At 38.4% G+C, this 17,198-nt stretch overlaps 1 protein-coding gene across 1 annotated transcript in view; it reads right to left on the bottom strand.

The window, feature by feature from the left end:
• The window catches only part of otog (otogelin), a 217,220-nt gene that overhangs the window by 57,666 nt on the left and 142,356 nt on the right, over positions 1 to 17,198 (bottom strand). The window contains exons 33-34 of the mRNA XM_043706414.1: positions 8,751 to 8,868; positions 2,714 to 2,793 (exon numbers count right to left, since the gene is read on the bottom strand). Of these exons, the coding sequence (XP_043562349.1) occupies positions 2,714 to 2,793; positions 8,751 to 8,868 (198 nt within the window). The remainder of the gene's footprint in view (positions 1 to 2,713; positions 2,794 to 8,750; positions 8,869 to 17,198) is intronic.

Here is a 17,198-nt window from a genome sequence, read left to right as displayed (position 1 = left end):
CATAGGCTCACCCCTCTCTGAGAGGAGGAATATTTCCTCGTCTCAGTACTAAGAGGTTTACCCATAATCCTTAAACATGGTGAGCATGGATCTGGACTCCCCCACGATCAGGAACATCCTTCTTGCATCTAACCTATCTAATCCTGTTAGAATTTTATAGGTTTCTCTGAGACCCCACCCACCCCTTTCACAGAGAGAGTATTTAGTATGTGGAATGAACTGCCAAAGGATGTGATGAATATAGCTACAGTTACAGCATTTAAAAGACATTTGAATAAGTACATGAATTAGAAAGGTTTGGATGGATACGGGCCAAATGCAGAGAAGTGGGACAAATTTAGGAACATGGTCAGTGTGGACTAGTTGAACTGAAGCATCTGCTTCCATGTTGTATGACTCTACAATATAATCCTAATTGACTCAATCTCTATTTGGAGGAGAAAGTGAGGTCTGCAGATGCTGGAGATCAAAGTTGAAACTTTATTGCTGGAACAGCACAGCAGGTCAGGCAGCATCCAGGGAACAGGAGATTGATTGTGGATGGAACAGGCCCTCAGGGATCTGTATGAGATCATCAACAAATTGCAATCTATTCTAATGAACCGGATGAAGGAGATGGAGCTCAGTTTGCTCATGCACCAGGATAGTCATTCAATAAGATGTCAAATGGAGACAGAGCGTCTGCAATGGGATACAGACAGGGGGAGGGTCAGATCGTCTGCAATGAGATACAGACAGGGGAGGGCAGATCGTCGGTAATGGGATACAGACAGTGGGAGGGCAGAGCGTCTGCAATGGAATACAGACAGGGGGAGGGCAGGTCGTCTGCAATGGGATACAGGAGAAAGTGAGGTCGCCTTCCTGACCTGCAGTCTTCTTCTTGACCTCTCCGCCTCCATCCTACTCCGACCTATCACCCTCACCTTGACCTCTTTCCACCTATCACATTTCCAACGCCCCTCCTCCAAGTCCCTCCTCCCTACCTTTTATCTTCTCCTGCTGAACACTCTCTGCTCATTCCTGAAGAAGGGCCTGTGCCCGAAACGTCGAATCTCCTGTTCCCTGGATGCTGCCTGACCTGCTGTGCTGTTCCAGCAATAAAGTTTCAACTTCAATCTCTCTTTACGCATCAGCCCAGCCATCCCAGGAATCAAATTGGTAAATGTTCACTGCATTTCCTCTATAGTAAGAACATCCTTCGACTGATAAGGAGATCAAAACTGCACACAACCTTTCAGTTGTAGCCTCACCAATGGCCTGTATAATTACAGCAAGACATCCTTGTTCATGTACTCAATCCTCTCGCTATGAAGATCAATATTAACTTTGCCTTCATTATTGTTGCTGCACCATACATTTACTTCCAGTGGCTGGTGCATAAGAACACTCAGGAATGGACTTTGCACAGAAAAAAATTGTCCAGTGTCCTATTGGGCTCAGATTTGAGATTCAGCATTCATTTATGCTAACAAATTCATTCTCAAATATTACTCATTGTACTTAGAGCTCAACACTTTTTCAGCAGATAAATTAGGCAGATATTTTAAGCTTTGATTAAAGTACAGTTGAAATGTGATAGTGTTAGAACAAGTTCAAAAATTATGTAAATTCTCTTCAGTGAACTCCGATTGGGTGTCATATTTGTAAACCTCGATTCAGGAGTTTATGTATCTTGTGCAGTGACCATTAATCACAAGACAGTCTAGATAAGGAATGCTTACAAATGTTTTATTTTTGAGAGAAATACAAAGCCTAGCCCATTTTGCCTTTACGTGTACACTTCCTAATATCTGCTAATTGATACTGATCAGATCAGAGTATAAGACATATTCATTTATGCAACCCTAAAAGCCCCAATGTTAGCTGTAGCACATCCTGCTGAAACAAATTGGCATCATCTGTTTAAACAGAAATCAGGAATTAACCCTCAAACTTTATAGTTGCATATAGCCTTGCATCTTAGGAAAAGGTACATTCCTTGTTTTCTATTTCACATTACGGTATCCAAACATACAATTAACTTGATTCTTTTATAAGCATGTTGTTCATTAAATAGCACTGTTGAATATGTTCATTAATACACAGCAATATCTATGGGTATCATTCACGTGCATTTAATGTTGTATTTGTGTGCTTGTACTTTGTTTCAAGCACTCAGTGTCAACATTAAGTACTTGAATCTCAAAAGCAGATTGTTTGAGAGTGGATTAAATCTGTCTCACTATTAAATCCCAAAGCAACATACCTCAGCTCCACTTAACATGTATCATATATTTACATATTTTTGATTTAAAGAGTGAGAGAGTTCTATTTTGTGCACCTAATCATTTTCTTTAGAAAGCAGAATAGGTTTGCCCACTTCACATCGGACCATTATATTTTCAATCAAGTGTCTTTCATTTGATCTTTTCAATCAAGACTTGATTTCACTCCAAGGTACAGGCCAACTTATAAACATATATATAAATGGAAAAACAGGACGGAAAGACTTGAGGGAAGGATAACAAATTCAACTCTAGATTTCTGCAGGAGTATGCCTGAAAATGTAAACTTATCTGATCTCACTGACTGACCATCTTGTATAATTCCACTGTTCTCTTACAGTTTGTTTTATATTCCCAATATCTACACTACTTTGCATTTTGTCCGGGAATTTTTGGCACATTTCAACTTCAGTTATGTGCAGGAAAACAAAGATAAAATAGCCACTTACAATCCTCTGGATATACACATCTCTGTGTATCTTCATCAAACACCATATTGAGTGGACAGTGAGGTACACAGCCTTCCACACTTAAGAAAACAAAATTGGATTATTCCAGTACTCCTTAAGGAACACATTTTAGTTAAGTATTTACAGTATAGTCAAATCCAAATTATTTAGAAATATTGAGGACAGCTGTGGTCCTGAATTAGACACCTAAGAGAGACCATTTTATTGATGCTTATAGTCCAAAACATTCAGGAATCACTACTATGTTCTGTCCTTTAACCAACATTTTATCAAAAATTGTAGTCTTTAGATGGCTGTACAGATCATTCATACTGTGGCATGATCCTTTTGAAATTTAGATTCAAGTTCGACCTTTTAAGTATGTCTGAAAATCTGACTTACCTTGCTCATTGTGACAGAACATCTTCAAATAATCATCAGTAGGGACTCCAATATCTGTTTGATTTTTGATGTAAGTTATTTTCTTTCCCTTACCTCTACCATGTAGCAGGGACAGCAGACACAAGGGAACACCATCGCCATGTTCCCCTTGAAGTCACACTCCATCCTGACTTGGAACTACATTGTCATCTTTTAGTTACTGGGTCAAAATCCTGAATTCCCTCTTTACCAGCACTGTGGTTGTATCTAAATCACCTAGGCTACAGCAGTTAAGCTTATCATCACATTCTTACAGGCAATTAGGGATGGCAATAAACTACTGCCTTTCCAGCAATGCTCCCATCTCATGAACAATGTATACATTAAAAAAAACTTTGTTCTATCCTCCAATGAAATGAACAAACCTGTTGCTTCCTGTACATTCCCTAATCCTAATTAGGGATAAAAGAGAAAGTGGCAACACCAATACAAAATTCTCTGAGTGTCAGGAAACAGGGAGTACTGGTTCAGGAATGTTTCTGAGATTAGATGAAGGTTATTGAACTTTCCCAACAGTGGCTCTTGGATCCCTTTTCTAACAAATAATAATGACCTAAAGACAGGGCACATTTTCAAAATCTGCAGAAAATACAAACTTTGGAAGTAATACAATCTATGGGAAGGATAGTGTGGAATGAATGGAGTAGTGGCAGATGAAATTTCATACAGAGAAGTGTGATGTGATTCATTTTGGAAGCTTACAGGTAGACAATATACTTCAAAGGGTGTAAATACAAAGGGAGTGCAAGGACAGACAGCCCCAGGTACAAATATGCACAAATCATTGAAGGTGGCAGGTAGCTTAAGAGAGAGAGCACGGTTAATAAAGCATACAGCATCCTTGGCTCATTTAATATGAGCATAGAACACGAATGAAAAAGGGGTTTTTGATCTTGTACAACGTGCTGGTTTGGCCTCAACTATCATACATTGTTTATTTGGAAAGCCGGCACAATTTCGATGTGAATAGCCTTTATCTGTTATATTGCAATTCTTATGATTTCCTAATCTTTTCATCATATAGTTGGACATGCTAGATTTAGTTGAACTAAATCCAGTGGTGTCCACTTTGTTTAAAAACAGAAAATACTCCCATTAATGTAGAAAATCCCATTATAAATTATGCAGGAATTTGAAGTTCAAATTATGACAAACTAATGTTTCACTGCCATTGTAATTTAACTCTTCATGGGATAATTGAGTTTTTGGTGTAGAACAACATGCCAGAATCTCAAGTCCAACATCACTCATACCCAGGACAGTGTAGAACAATTTAAAGACAGCATTATAAACAAAGTACATTTTAAAAGCATTTGTGCAGCATCAAAATTATTTCAATCCTATGTGGCCCAGGATTAGGAAAAAGAAATACCATGGTCCAGCTGCAACATTCATCTAAATTAATTTCCTGAACTGTGGATGTTTTAAATTCTAATCTTTTGAACATCCCTGATTTTATCTGCTTGCTGTTCCTTCAGCTACTTGGGCACTCTGAAAACTTAGATAGGGTTCTGAAATTTGGTGCATTGCACCGAACTGTAACGTTACAAGGAGTCACTGCTAACAGGAGAGGAGGAATTAGATACAGGTTTGTTAAGGGACATCTGAATCATCTCTCCTAATGATTTGTATAAAACTACTTGGATTCCTCTTCTTAGGTGATGAAGATAAACATTTATCCTCCACATTCAAAAAAATGTTTATATATGGTTATTTTTATAAATCTAAATCAGCTCCTGAAAACCAACTGGGCCATGCTGACAAACATGTGTCAATATCTTGTCTCTAGAGCAGTGACAATTGTAGTCCTATTTAGGAAGGTACTGAGTGCTGTGTGGCTTTATTTAATAATATGTCTTATTTTCTTATATAAGTATGTACTTTTTCAGATATCTAAAAGTGGGGCTTAAGAATGTGCAGCTGGCTAATCTACTGGCTTTAGGCACTGGGCTTTATCTCTACAAATTTAGAAACCAGTCCTGCAAGAAGGTATTGAATGTGGCATTCTCGGGCAATACAAGAATTTACTTATGTATAAATATTACCTTTGAAGTTGTTGGAAGTATTAATAAATTACAACTGTATGCAAGTATGCACAATTTGCGATTATATATAACTGTTTAAGTTTAAGAGGAAAAAATTGCGTGTTCACTCCCTGATATACTGATGCTCATTCAACCAGTTCAGCAATGAAACCTGCACACCTCATCTAACCTCTGCAAAACTGAGGTGAAATAACCAAAGTTAACACAACTAATCAACATCCAGTAATACGTGATGGGGAGTACATTTATTGTATTTGGATATTGGGTTAGGACAGAAAGAGTTTATTTGTGCTTCTCTTCATGGTTAATAACTAACTGTTTGTTCAAGTCAACATTTCTTTGGAAGATGTAGAGAAAAATAGTGGGGGAGAAATTCTATTATGACTATAATCCTAAAAATTAAAAACTGTGTGAATTCAAAAATATTTTAGTGTACACTGTCTCTATTCATTCCAACTTATTGAATAAAAGTTGGTAATATTTGTTGCAGATGTATAACAGGAGACATGTTGGTGATATCAAAAAACTGTCATGGTCATTCAGTTGTCTAAAGCTGACATTATTCAGAGAGAGCCCAAAATAGCTGAAGAAATAGCGAGATGAGAATGAAATGTTGCGAATGTGCACAGATGGATGTGGGTCTTGGATCTGACAGTCCTAAGGAATAAACTGATTCTTAAATTCTTAGACACGGCACATGCATACATGACATGCCTGAGGATTTGTATTTCAATTTTTTTTAAATTGAAGAATGGACCTCACATAGAGATTAATGTTGATGGATTCTTCTAAAAAAATTCATAAATATTATTTTGTGTTTATTGAACAATATCATGGTGGGATAAATATTATAGAAGAATACAGGAAATTTATACAGCTGTGCAAAGAAAAAATCTGGAAATGAAGTCGTATTAAGTTTGCAGAGGTGTTGATTGAGAAAAGAATAGAAGATAATTCAGTATGCAGATTTTCAGGTTAGTGCGTTACTTTGATACAATATGATTATACTTTACACCTATGATTAAATAGTGTTGAGAGTTCAGCAATTTTACTAAGAGCTTACAACCAAGATTTATGCAAAAAAACTCTTAAATCACCATGTCTTCACTGTTGAGTTGTTGCATGTTAGTGGTGAAAATGTAATCTGTTTAACTTATTTGCTCTATTATGCTGGATCCATTCGAAGATCATTTGCCCAAAAACTATAACAGCAAAATTTCAACCTATCAATATTAAATTGTTACTGTTGCTTTTGTCCAAGTCTTTCTTTTTATAAACAATATAGAATCAAAGAATCCCTGCAGTGTGGAAACAGGCCCTTCGGCCAATCAATTCCTGATGAAGGGCTTTTGCCTGAAACGTCGATTTTCCTGCTCCTCAGATTCTGCCTGACCTGCCGTGCTTTTCCACTCTGATCTAAACCTTCAGCCAATCAAGTTCACACCGACCGTCCAATGAGTAACCTATCCAGACCTGTTCTCCCTACCCTATATTTAGCCCTGACTAATGTACCTAACCTACACAACCGTGAACACTATGGACAATTTAGCATGGCCAATTCACCTGACCTGCACATCTTTGGACTGTGAGAGGAAGCTGGAGCACCCAGAGGAAACCCACGCAGACTCAGGGAGAATGTGCAAACTCCACACAGACAGTTGCCTGAGGCTGGAATCGAACCCAGGTCCCTGGCACTGTCAAGCAGCAGTGCTAACCACATCATGTCTGCAATCAGCTCACCAGAATGAGATAGTTAAATTATACTCAGTTGTAAAATAAATATTCTTGAAACTGCCTCTGAATTGGACATGGCCCAATGTGGAAGATGGGCTGGATATTGGTGTGTATGTTTCTGCATCTGTATGTGTGTGGTGAGGAGGGAGCAAAATGGATATGGGGGTGTGGGGAATCTGAGGGGTATGAGTTCATTTTTGTGAATATTACCACTTACTGGTAATACAAGTAAACCATTGTCATATCTGCCAGTTTTGCAGCAGTCTGTAAACAGTGCATGACAATAAAGATTCAAAAGTTTAGGAAGAAAAATAATATCTTAGCCAAACTCTGATGTGTCATCACCTGTCCCAATTTGAAAAAAAACATAAATGATACATGCATGCTCTTCACAAGATTTAAGCTCCTGCATAAAGGAAAAAACAATGTAAATGCTATGCCATCGTTCATTCGACCAACCAACATAATCATTTAAAATGTACTTATGCAACAAAATACCATTGTTTTCTCAATAAGTTATATTTGTAAATTCTTAGATTAAAGAAAAAGCACAAGCACATTTTGTAATGATTAAAATTAACCAGTTAACTTAACTTGTTTCCTTCAGATACTAGTAAGCATCCATGGAAAGACAGCAAGCTAATGTTTCGAGTCTAGATGGCTTTGATGAAGAGTCATCTAGACTCGAAACATTAGCTTGCTCTCTCTCTCAATGGATGCTGTGATCTCAGCATTTGATGTTTTCAGTCAACTTGTTTTCTTACTGTTTTTGAAGTAAAATTATCTCAAAAGTCTGGATTTTTACTGGATATTTTCGAAAATAGTAAATGGAATTTTATACAAGTGTGTGTATCAGATGGTAAAATGTCAACCCAATTCAAAAAAGAGTACTTTGTTACGTTAATGTTGCACTTTGCATGTGGATATAAATTATCTCACAGAACATGTGCTACTCACTCCTAGTTGGCCTAGTTGTACTGCTGTTTCTTTGCATTTTCACATAATATGGTCTTGCACTATGAAAACGAAGAAATGCTTTTAAGAGAATTAATTTAAATACCGTGAAGTCAGAAAACAAAGATGCAAGTGAATTGTGAATTTACAGCTCAGGCAACAGAACTTTTATTTCACATATTGCATGCATGACAAAGGTGACCATTTCAATGGAACCATGCATCTGCAAAGTCATGTTTTGTTCAATATGAAAAAGTCTGCACTATGAGATATTTGATCTCTCTGGTACTACATTCCCATTCTTGTGTGAATAATAATTTTCCTTTTAAATCTACAACATGCAGTTATGAAAAACTGATATGTTTTCAGACTGAGAGAATGTGTTTGCAAAGACTGCAGTTTCTGATTTGGGCAGTTAGTTGAGCAGTAATTGTAAAAAATTCATCTGACTCTGAAATATTTTCAAATTTGTGTTCATTTTCCAAATACTAAACTTCAGATCAATCCATGGGCAATGTTTTCTTGCACTTCATTGCAACTATGGAGGTAGTTCTCTACACCACAGAATTTTTTTACCCTCCCTTTACCCTGAGGAAAGAGCTTTTCACAGGATCTTACTGTGCAATGGTTAACAGGCACTTGCAATGTCTTACATCATAGCACAACACAACACCACAATGAAGTCTTTGACAGCATTTGCTCAGTTCTAATTCCTTGAAAAACTTATTTGAGAAATAAACAAATAAGTTTCTACCTTCTAAATTGCTTTGATTTGTGATTGGAATATTTCATATCCATTCAGTAGCCGCTTGGAGGTTTCCAAGAGTTTATAATCTATTCATATATTTCTATTGTGCACGTACCTTGGTAGAGTTTGACAAATGTTGCCTGTGGGATCTCTACAGGTTCTGGTGCATGGGTTGGTGCATGTCTCATATTGCCACTCACAAGTAGAATGAGCTGGAGACAATATCTTTGCATCTGTTTAATGCACAAGTGAAATTAGTATTTCATTCAGGAGTTATAATGACATACAAATATTACATAGAAAATACCTACATCAATCATCTTTAATAAACATTGCTTGCCCAACACTCATGAAGGTTCACACTCAAATTCCAGTGCAAGTTTTTTACAGAAGTACAAATACACTTAGTTGTAAGGTGCAGAAATCGTCCCAGAAGCAGAAAATATTTTAGTCAGACTGTTTGGAGCCTCACAACTGACCTTTACATTCATTAAATAGATAATGTATTCAGACATCTTTCTGTTTTCCCTATAGAGTTAAATTACTGAATTGCTTTGTTACATTCTGCTTTCATATTCCTCTATTCCACATGCCTATATTCATTTTGTTAGTTCTGTGTGTATGTCTCTCTCTCTCTCTCTCTCAACCTGGGGTCTTCTCAAGCCTTTCAATACTGGTCTCTCCCAACACTGTGTCTTTGATGGAACATCCTTGAGTTGTTTAGCTCTACTCTTCCCTTCTGCCTAGAAACTTCCTTTCATTATGATAAATTTGATGGGAGAAACATAGGGCTGAATTTTCCCAGCCTCTGAATGATGTTAGTATGGATAAGACAGCTGGGAAAATGTGGCAAGAATGTAAAAATAGATTCCCATCTGTAAGAAAAGAAAATTCAATTTTCCAAGAGAGGTTTCTATGGCTAGATGATACCATAAGATATGAGAACAGAATTAAACAATTTGGCCCATGGAGTCTGTTCTATAATTTGATCATGGCTAATATGTTTCTCAACTCCATTCTCCTCTCTTCTCCCTCCAACCTGTGATTGCCTTACTAATCAAGAACTTTTCTATCTCTATCTCAAATATCTTGACCATTACAGCCCTCCACAGATTCACCACCCTCTGGTTGATGAATTTCTCCTCACCTCAGCTCTAAAGGGTCAGCCCTTCACTCTGAGGTTGTGTCCTCAAGACCAACCAGTGGAAACCTTTTCTCCATGTCTGCTGTATCCAGGCTTCCCAGTATTCTGTAATTTTCATTGAGATACTCACTCATCCTTCTCAACTCCATCAAGTACAGACCCAGATTCCTCAACTGCTCCTCATATAACAAGACCTTCATGTATGAAGATGTGGGTGTATTGTACCTTTAAGAGAGTGAACTTTAAGGTGAACTTAGATTAAAGTTATCAGTATGTTCAGGTAATGTGTTTAAGGAATAGAAAAAAGTAGCCATCTTTTCATTATGATGGTTCATTTTTTCTTATTGGGGGGAGGTGTTATGAAGATGTGGGTGTACTGTATCTTTAAGAGAGTTAAAAGCTAACAGAACTACCTGACACAGCACCAAGTGTTCTGAACAAGATATAATGTAACATTTGGCCGAACAATTTGATTAGCTGGTTGCCCGGGGATGACAAAACAAATTTGAATTAGGCCAATCAAGGTTAAATTATACCCCGAAAAATACCAAACTCCAAATAAGTTTGAATTTAGTATATTGACAATCTTAAAAGCCAATCACACAATCTGATGCTTTGGGGGTATAAGACCAGGGAAAATTGAACAGCTGGGGGGAGAACTACAAAGCCACCAGCATCTGCAGACTGCCCAGAGAATAGCTCTCTTAAAGGTACCTTTATTGATCAGTAACCTGTGAAACAGAAATCCCTAAGAAGAAGAAAAGAAGACCATGAAGATATAAGAGAAGATACGACATCTGGTTGGTTTTGAAAATTTGAATTTTTAGTAAATCTTAATCGGGGGTTTTATCAGACTAGTATAATAGAAGGGGAAGGTAAAAGATAGGTTAGAGGAAGAAATTGTAAATAGTTGTTAGTTAATTATTCTCTGTTATACTTTAAGAAATAAAGTTGTTAATTTTTACTTTAAATCGTTCTTGGCCTCTCGAATTTTCACAGATTACTGCACAGGATAAATCTTTTCTGTGTCGCTGGTTTAAATTAAGCAGGAGGATTTGCCCCCTGTCATAATATTCATCACCAGGATTATTCTTGTAAACCTCTTCTGAATCCCCTCCAAGGGCAGCAAATCCTCCTCTACATATGGAGCCCAAAGCCACTCACAATATTCCAAACGCGGTTTGACCAGAACCTTCTACAGCCTCAGCAAGTACATCTCTGTTCTTGTACTCTAGCGCTCTTGAAATGAATGCTAACATTACATTTGCCTTAAAGCTGCATGTTAACCTTTAGAGAATCCTGAATTAGGATTCCCCTAAATCTTTTTGTGCTTCAGATTTCTGAACTCCACTAGTCACCAGCTGGCATCCCAAAAAAGACAACTTTATCCCCACTCTCTGCCTTCTGCCAGTCAGCCAATCTTCTTTCCTGACAATACCTTGCCTCAAACAGCATGGACTCTTATCTTATTTAGCAGCCTCCTGTGTGGCACCTTGTCAAAGGCCTTGTACAAATCCAAACATATCACGTCCACTGGATCTCTTTTGTCTAACTTACTCATTACCTTCTCAAAGAATTCTAACAGACTTGTCAGGCCTGATCTCCTCTTGGTGAAGCCATGCTACCTCAGCCGTATATTACCTTGCACTTCCAAGTACTCTGCAATCTCACCCTCAATAATGAACTCTAAAATCTTACTAACATCTGAGGTCAGGTTCAACAGCCTATAATTTCCCATCTTCTGCATTGTCTCCCTTCTTAAACAGGGGTACTGCATTAGCCATTTCCAGTCCTCTGGAATGCCTCCACAATCTCCTCAGCTACCTTCTTCAGAGCCCTGGAGGTATAGTCCATCGTGTCTGGGTGATTTATCCACCTTCAGATCTTTCAGCTTCTCTAGCATCTTTTCTTTAATGATGGCCACGACACTTACCTCGAAGTTCTAATATGCTGCTCATGTCTTCCACCATGAAGACTGATGCAAAGTACCAATTCAGTTTCCCCACTATTTATTTGTTCCCCATTACTACTTCTCCAGCCTCAACAGCACTATGTGACAGGAGAGTATGAAGCAAGCACACAAACTGTGCTTCAAATAAGTGGCCATGTCTGAAAGTCTAAGGGGAATAGTCCTCAGTCAAGTCAAGAGTCACTATGGTCAGTCAGGGTATTTGGCACAGTAAGGCAGGGGCGTGTTCTGAATTCAGTCCAGGGGTTGGGACATCAATGGTTTTCTACATGAGGCATTCAGGGTCAGGAGTTACATACCACAGAAGTCCAGGGATGGGCTACAGTCAATCTTTCAATTCAACTGTGACCACTCCAGGGATTAAAGGGTAAGACATTCAGGGAGCTATACAGATATTGGTGAGGGTCAGGTCAGTCATCAGTTGGGGCTGTCATTTCACATTGGTCAGATAGGTTGGCCCAGGTCAGTCCTTGGAGTCTGTTCACTGAAAGTCAAGAGGAGTTGTCAAGGGCAATTGCAGTTGTTGGGAAGTTGGACAAGTCATTTGTGGGGAATGGAGGCAGCATGCTAGGATGCAGAGAGGACAGTCATTGTGAAATTAAAAATATAAGCATGGGAGGTGACACAGCATTGGAAGGGACAAATTACATTCTGGGAAAGGAGGTCATGGATGGTCACAACCACACTGATGGTGGACAGTATATCACAGTGCTTGGTATTATTCACTGAACTCACCTATAGCTTAGCTAAGAGGAGAAATGAGAAGTTGAAATGAAATGTTAAATAAGAGGGTTGGGTGGAAATATGATTAGGCACAAATTCCATAGCGTTGACAGGGAGAGAAAAGCAAAAAGGAAGATAAAGGTTTTTTGGAGTGGGGCAGGGGATTCTCCTAGACTGAGAGGCCGAGTCTGTGATTCACTGTATGAAATGCTACCTTTGTTGCTTCTGGTCCTCAGCTGAACCTTATGTGGACAAAACAAATGAGGGAGCTGTACTTATTTGGAGGTAGTGTCTCCACCTCTGAGCCAGAAGACCTGGGTTAAAGTCCCACCTGCTCCAGAGATGTATAATAATATCCCTGAACATGTTGCTTTAAAAATATCTACAATAGAAATTTTAAAAAAGGCTGCTGGCATACTCAAAGAGGGTAAAGTGGGGGTGTGAGGTGTGGGACTGGTGGGTGAGCTGAGAAGTCTCAGTCCTCCTAACACACATACAATCTCCTGTTGTATATGTGCCACATGATTGTGCCATTGGTAGAAGATGCTGCATATAACAGTGGGAGGTGTAGGCCATGAGCCTTGATGGGAGTTGGATATAGTGGCAGAGTTAGAGTGAGAGAGAGGTGGCAGAGAAAAGCTGGTGACATTTACCCTTGTGAGCTCAGGAAGTTATTAATCTTAATGCTGAGCGCTCTTCCAGATGATGAACCATTCGTTGTAGCAAATGGAGTTAAATGGGTTGATTGCTAGCACCAAGCCTCTGAAAACTCTTTTTGTCCATCGTGTGCTCTCTGATACCTTGCATGTTCCCAGCATTGAAATCAGTTATCACATGGATGGGCACCATTCAAACAGAAATTAATCCAGGCAAAAACTAACATCTTCAAATAATTCGCCACTTCCTGTTTGCTGGTGATTGCGCAGAAAATGATGGTTCAGAGCTGAACATGCAACACAATGTTAACTTGTGATAGCTTTGGCTTAATGATCAGCTTGAAAAAATGGAAGTGATATACCAACTTGCTCCAGGAAAGTTGTATCTCAAAGCTCAACCTGTCAGAAGGTTCATTTTTCTTGGCAGTACACTGAAGCATCTAGATTGATGATGAGACACAAGCAAGAATTGCCGAAGAAACTACAGCCTTCGGCAGATGTCTAACTTCAGTCTGAGGGGGTAAGAAAAAAGGTCTTCTGACCAAACTGAAATGTATAAGGTCATGGTCCTGCCTACACTGCTCTAAATGAGAGACTTGGACTATAGAGCCAGATGATGACAAGCAGCAAAGGTGCTCAGGTGAGCTGGCATGCCAAGTTTCCAAATGAAACTGAGACATTTGAAACTGACTTGGTCTGATCATACAGTCAGAATGCCTGAGATGTGCTACCAAAGCAAATCTTCTGTGGACACCAAATTCTGGTGAACATGCATATATGGTTAAACCTAAAACACAATTGCTCCTTCTGAATCTTCATTACATTGGAACTGTGTCAATAGATTCAACATTCAAATACTTAAAGGATATGAACTTGCATGATTTACTGATTTGTTGCCCATTAAATACATTGGAAAAGTGTAGAGTTGCTGCTTTCAGGAGTATATTAATTTTCAACTGTATTTTGTGTCCTAATTATTATTGAACCACCTCTGCAGCACTGAAATTTTACCTTTATAAATGTGAAGTCTCATTCTCATTACAGCTGGAGATTTTTTCTTAATATTCTCTTTCTTTTTTTTAATCTTTCTCTCTAAAATCCCAATTTTCTTCCTGTACATTAGATATCCTAATTTGGATTCCCCGCTTTGGACTCTGCTGCCATAGTGAGGATATTTGATCTGTTTAGCGAAGTATGTTGTTGCTTGCCCAGCTCACATACGTCGTAGGTTCCATAGACAGGGTGCATGCTGTGCTGGATCTTGTGTAACCTTAAATTGCCACTCAATTGGCTACAATAAAATCTGTGAGGATCTATAACTGAAAGAAACAGTGCAAGCCTTTCTTCTGCTACTGACCATCACATTTGCTAAGAGAATGATACATCATGGAATGAAACCATTCAACTCAAAATGTTTATGCTAGCTTACACCCCTGCTTGTTTCTCATGGCCCTGTGTAAGCTTTTTAAGAATTCATGTATTTCTCTTTTGGATGGTACTCTTCAATTGGCTCCAAACACTCCTTTCGGTAGTGAATTCTAGGACAACTAGCTGTATTTATTTTAAAAGTTACTTCAAGGTACTTTGGACAGTCCTTAAATCTGTGAAGTAGTTTACCATGGGAAACAGTTTCTCTTTATTTACTCTATCAAACTCCTTCAAGATCTTGAACAACTCTATCAAATCTCCTGATACCCTGCTTAGCTGTAAAAGGAACAAACCCAACTTCTCCTGTCTGTCCACTGGTTGAAGTTCCTCGTACCTGGTACCAATCCAGCAAATCTCTGCTCTATCATCTCCAACGTGATGACATCCTTGCTATAGTTAGGTATAAAAACTGAACACAATAATTGAACTGAGGCATTAACATCAAACACTTCAAATTAACAACTGGTCAGGGGAATGGACTGTAACTACATTTTCTTTTTCAGATTCTTGTGTCATGTTGCTCTAAAATTAGCTCTGGATCTGAAATATTCAGTTTTTATTTAATGAACTGTGTTTCAATGTATTTTTGTTTTAAATCAGTGAACCAGGATTAATGTTCAGCATGAGATTCCACAGCTGGGGTGTGGAGATATTTATCTGAAATCATGCAACAGTGAAAATGAGCAACACCTGTCAAAAAACAGCTCTTATTCCATACATATAATCAAGTCTATTTTATACATCTCTTTCATTAATTCAGAATAGGTTTTAAGCTATACAAGCCATAGAATACAAGTTCACAACCATACTCTGACAAAAAGAGAAATCATGAATGCCAGAATTCTGAAATAAAAAACAACAAGTGAGAAATATGAAGGTTAATTATGATCTGAATGAGAAAGAAGAATTATAATTTTGGAACTGCCACTTCATTAGAACTCTTGGTTGCATTGTGTAGCTATGTTGTCCTTAACTAGATCATAGTGTATGTTTATATATGACAAATTGTTGCTCACCAGCCAAGTATATTGTGAATAGGCAAAGAACAATTGATCACGACTTTGCACCACATTTATTTTGGTTAGATATCCATATTATTTTTCAAAAAGTAATATGGTGCAATCAAGGGAACTAGTGATATTATCCAGGGATTCAGGTTCAACTCCTGCCATGGCAGATGGTGGAATTTGAATTCAATAAAAAAAGTCTGGAATTTAGAGTCTAATGATGACCATGAATCCATTGTTGAAAAATCTCACCGGTTTACTCATACCCTTTGGGGAAGAAAACCACCATTCTTATCCAGTCGAACCTACATTTTATAGAATCGCTATAGTGTGGAAGCAGGCCATTTGAGGCCACACCAACCTTCCAAAGACCATCTCCCCCCAACACTCACTACCGCCTACCCTATCCCTGTAACCCCACATCTTCCATGGCTAATCGGCCTAGCCTGCACATCACTGGACATTATGGTCAAATTAACATGGCCAATCCAAATAACGTGCACATTTCTGGATTGTGGGAGGAAATCAGAGCACCTGGAGGAAACCCACACAGACATAGAGAGAAGGTACAAACTCTAGACAGACAGTCACCCATGGGTGGAATTGAACCCGGGTATCTGGCACTGTGAGGCAACTGTGCAAACCACGGAGCCACCGTGCCTGACATGTAACTCCAGGCCCACAGCAATTGCCTCTGACCAATTAGAGATGGGCAATAAATGCTGGCCTAGCCAGGAACACCCTCATCCTGTGAATGAATAAAAAAAAGTGCAAAATTACTAATTAAAATAATATTGATGTTAGCTTTAACATTGGGAGGAATTGTCAACTTGTCCTGAAGACAGAATCAACCAGCTCAGAACTTCTTTTGTCACACATAGAAAGCTGGAGGATCAGCCATCCCAATCTACAACACATTCGAAGAGTGGAGATTGCTCAACTGCAGAAGAGTTTTGTTTTTATAATACTGTGAAATTAGCTCACATCATTAGTTTGGAAGTTTTGCTGTTGTGTTATCAATAATTTGTCTCTCTGGCTATAAATCTATTAAAGTCCATTGCTGAGATTTCTACCAGAGTGAACAAACACTTAAGGATAGCTGGAAGCTGGAAAATCGCTGACAACAAATATGCTAATATAGATTAGGTAATGTAATACATTCTGAAGCAAAATAATCAATACACTTGTTCTATCAGAAAAAACACATAAATATTAAGAATATAGTTAAAAATTTACAAGAAACAAATGTCAGTGTGTTCTAGCTTCATAGATTTCAAGCATACAAACATTCCCCACGTCATTTATATTGCTGTGAGACAGGATTTCTTGTGGAAGATGAAGGGAAGAAGAATGGGAGAGATAGGCATATCTGTCACCAACTTCTCAGCATGTTACATTGAAGCTATATTCTTCCATATGTCATTACTGTCATTGGACAGACCCTAACTCAAGTATCACATGAAATTCTTCAATTATGAGTGAACACTAGCACAGGTGATTTGCTGGTGTCTTTCAGAATGCCTTCTCCTAAGTGAGCTATAACTAGAGTAAGGAGTCCCATCTACTCTTCACAACAGATGTGGCCTCCTGTGCCCATCTTAAGGCTTAGAAATCCCATTTTCTCATGCTGAAATGT

This window comes from Chiloscyllium plagiosum, chromosome 16, assembly GCF_004010195.1.
Source record: "Chiloscyllium plagiosum isolate BGI_BamShark_2017 chromosome 16, ASM401019v2, whole genome shotgun sequence".
NCBI classification, from domain to species: domain Eukaryota; kingdom Metazoa; phylum Chordata; class Chondrichthyes; order Orectolobiformes; family Hemiscylliidae; genus Chiloscyllium; species Chiloscyllium plagiosum.
The sequence above is the reverse complement of the archived record's forward strand: the minus strand, read 5'-3'. Positions and strand labels throughout refer to the sequence as shown.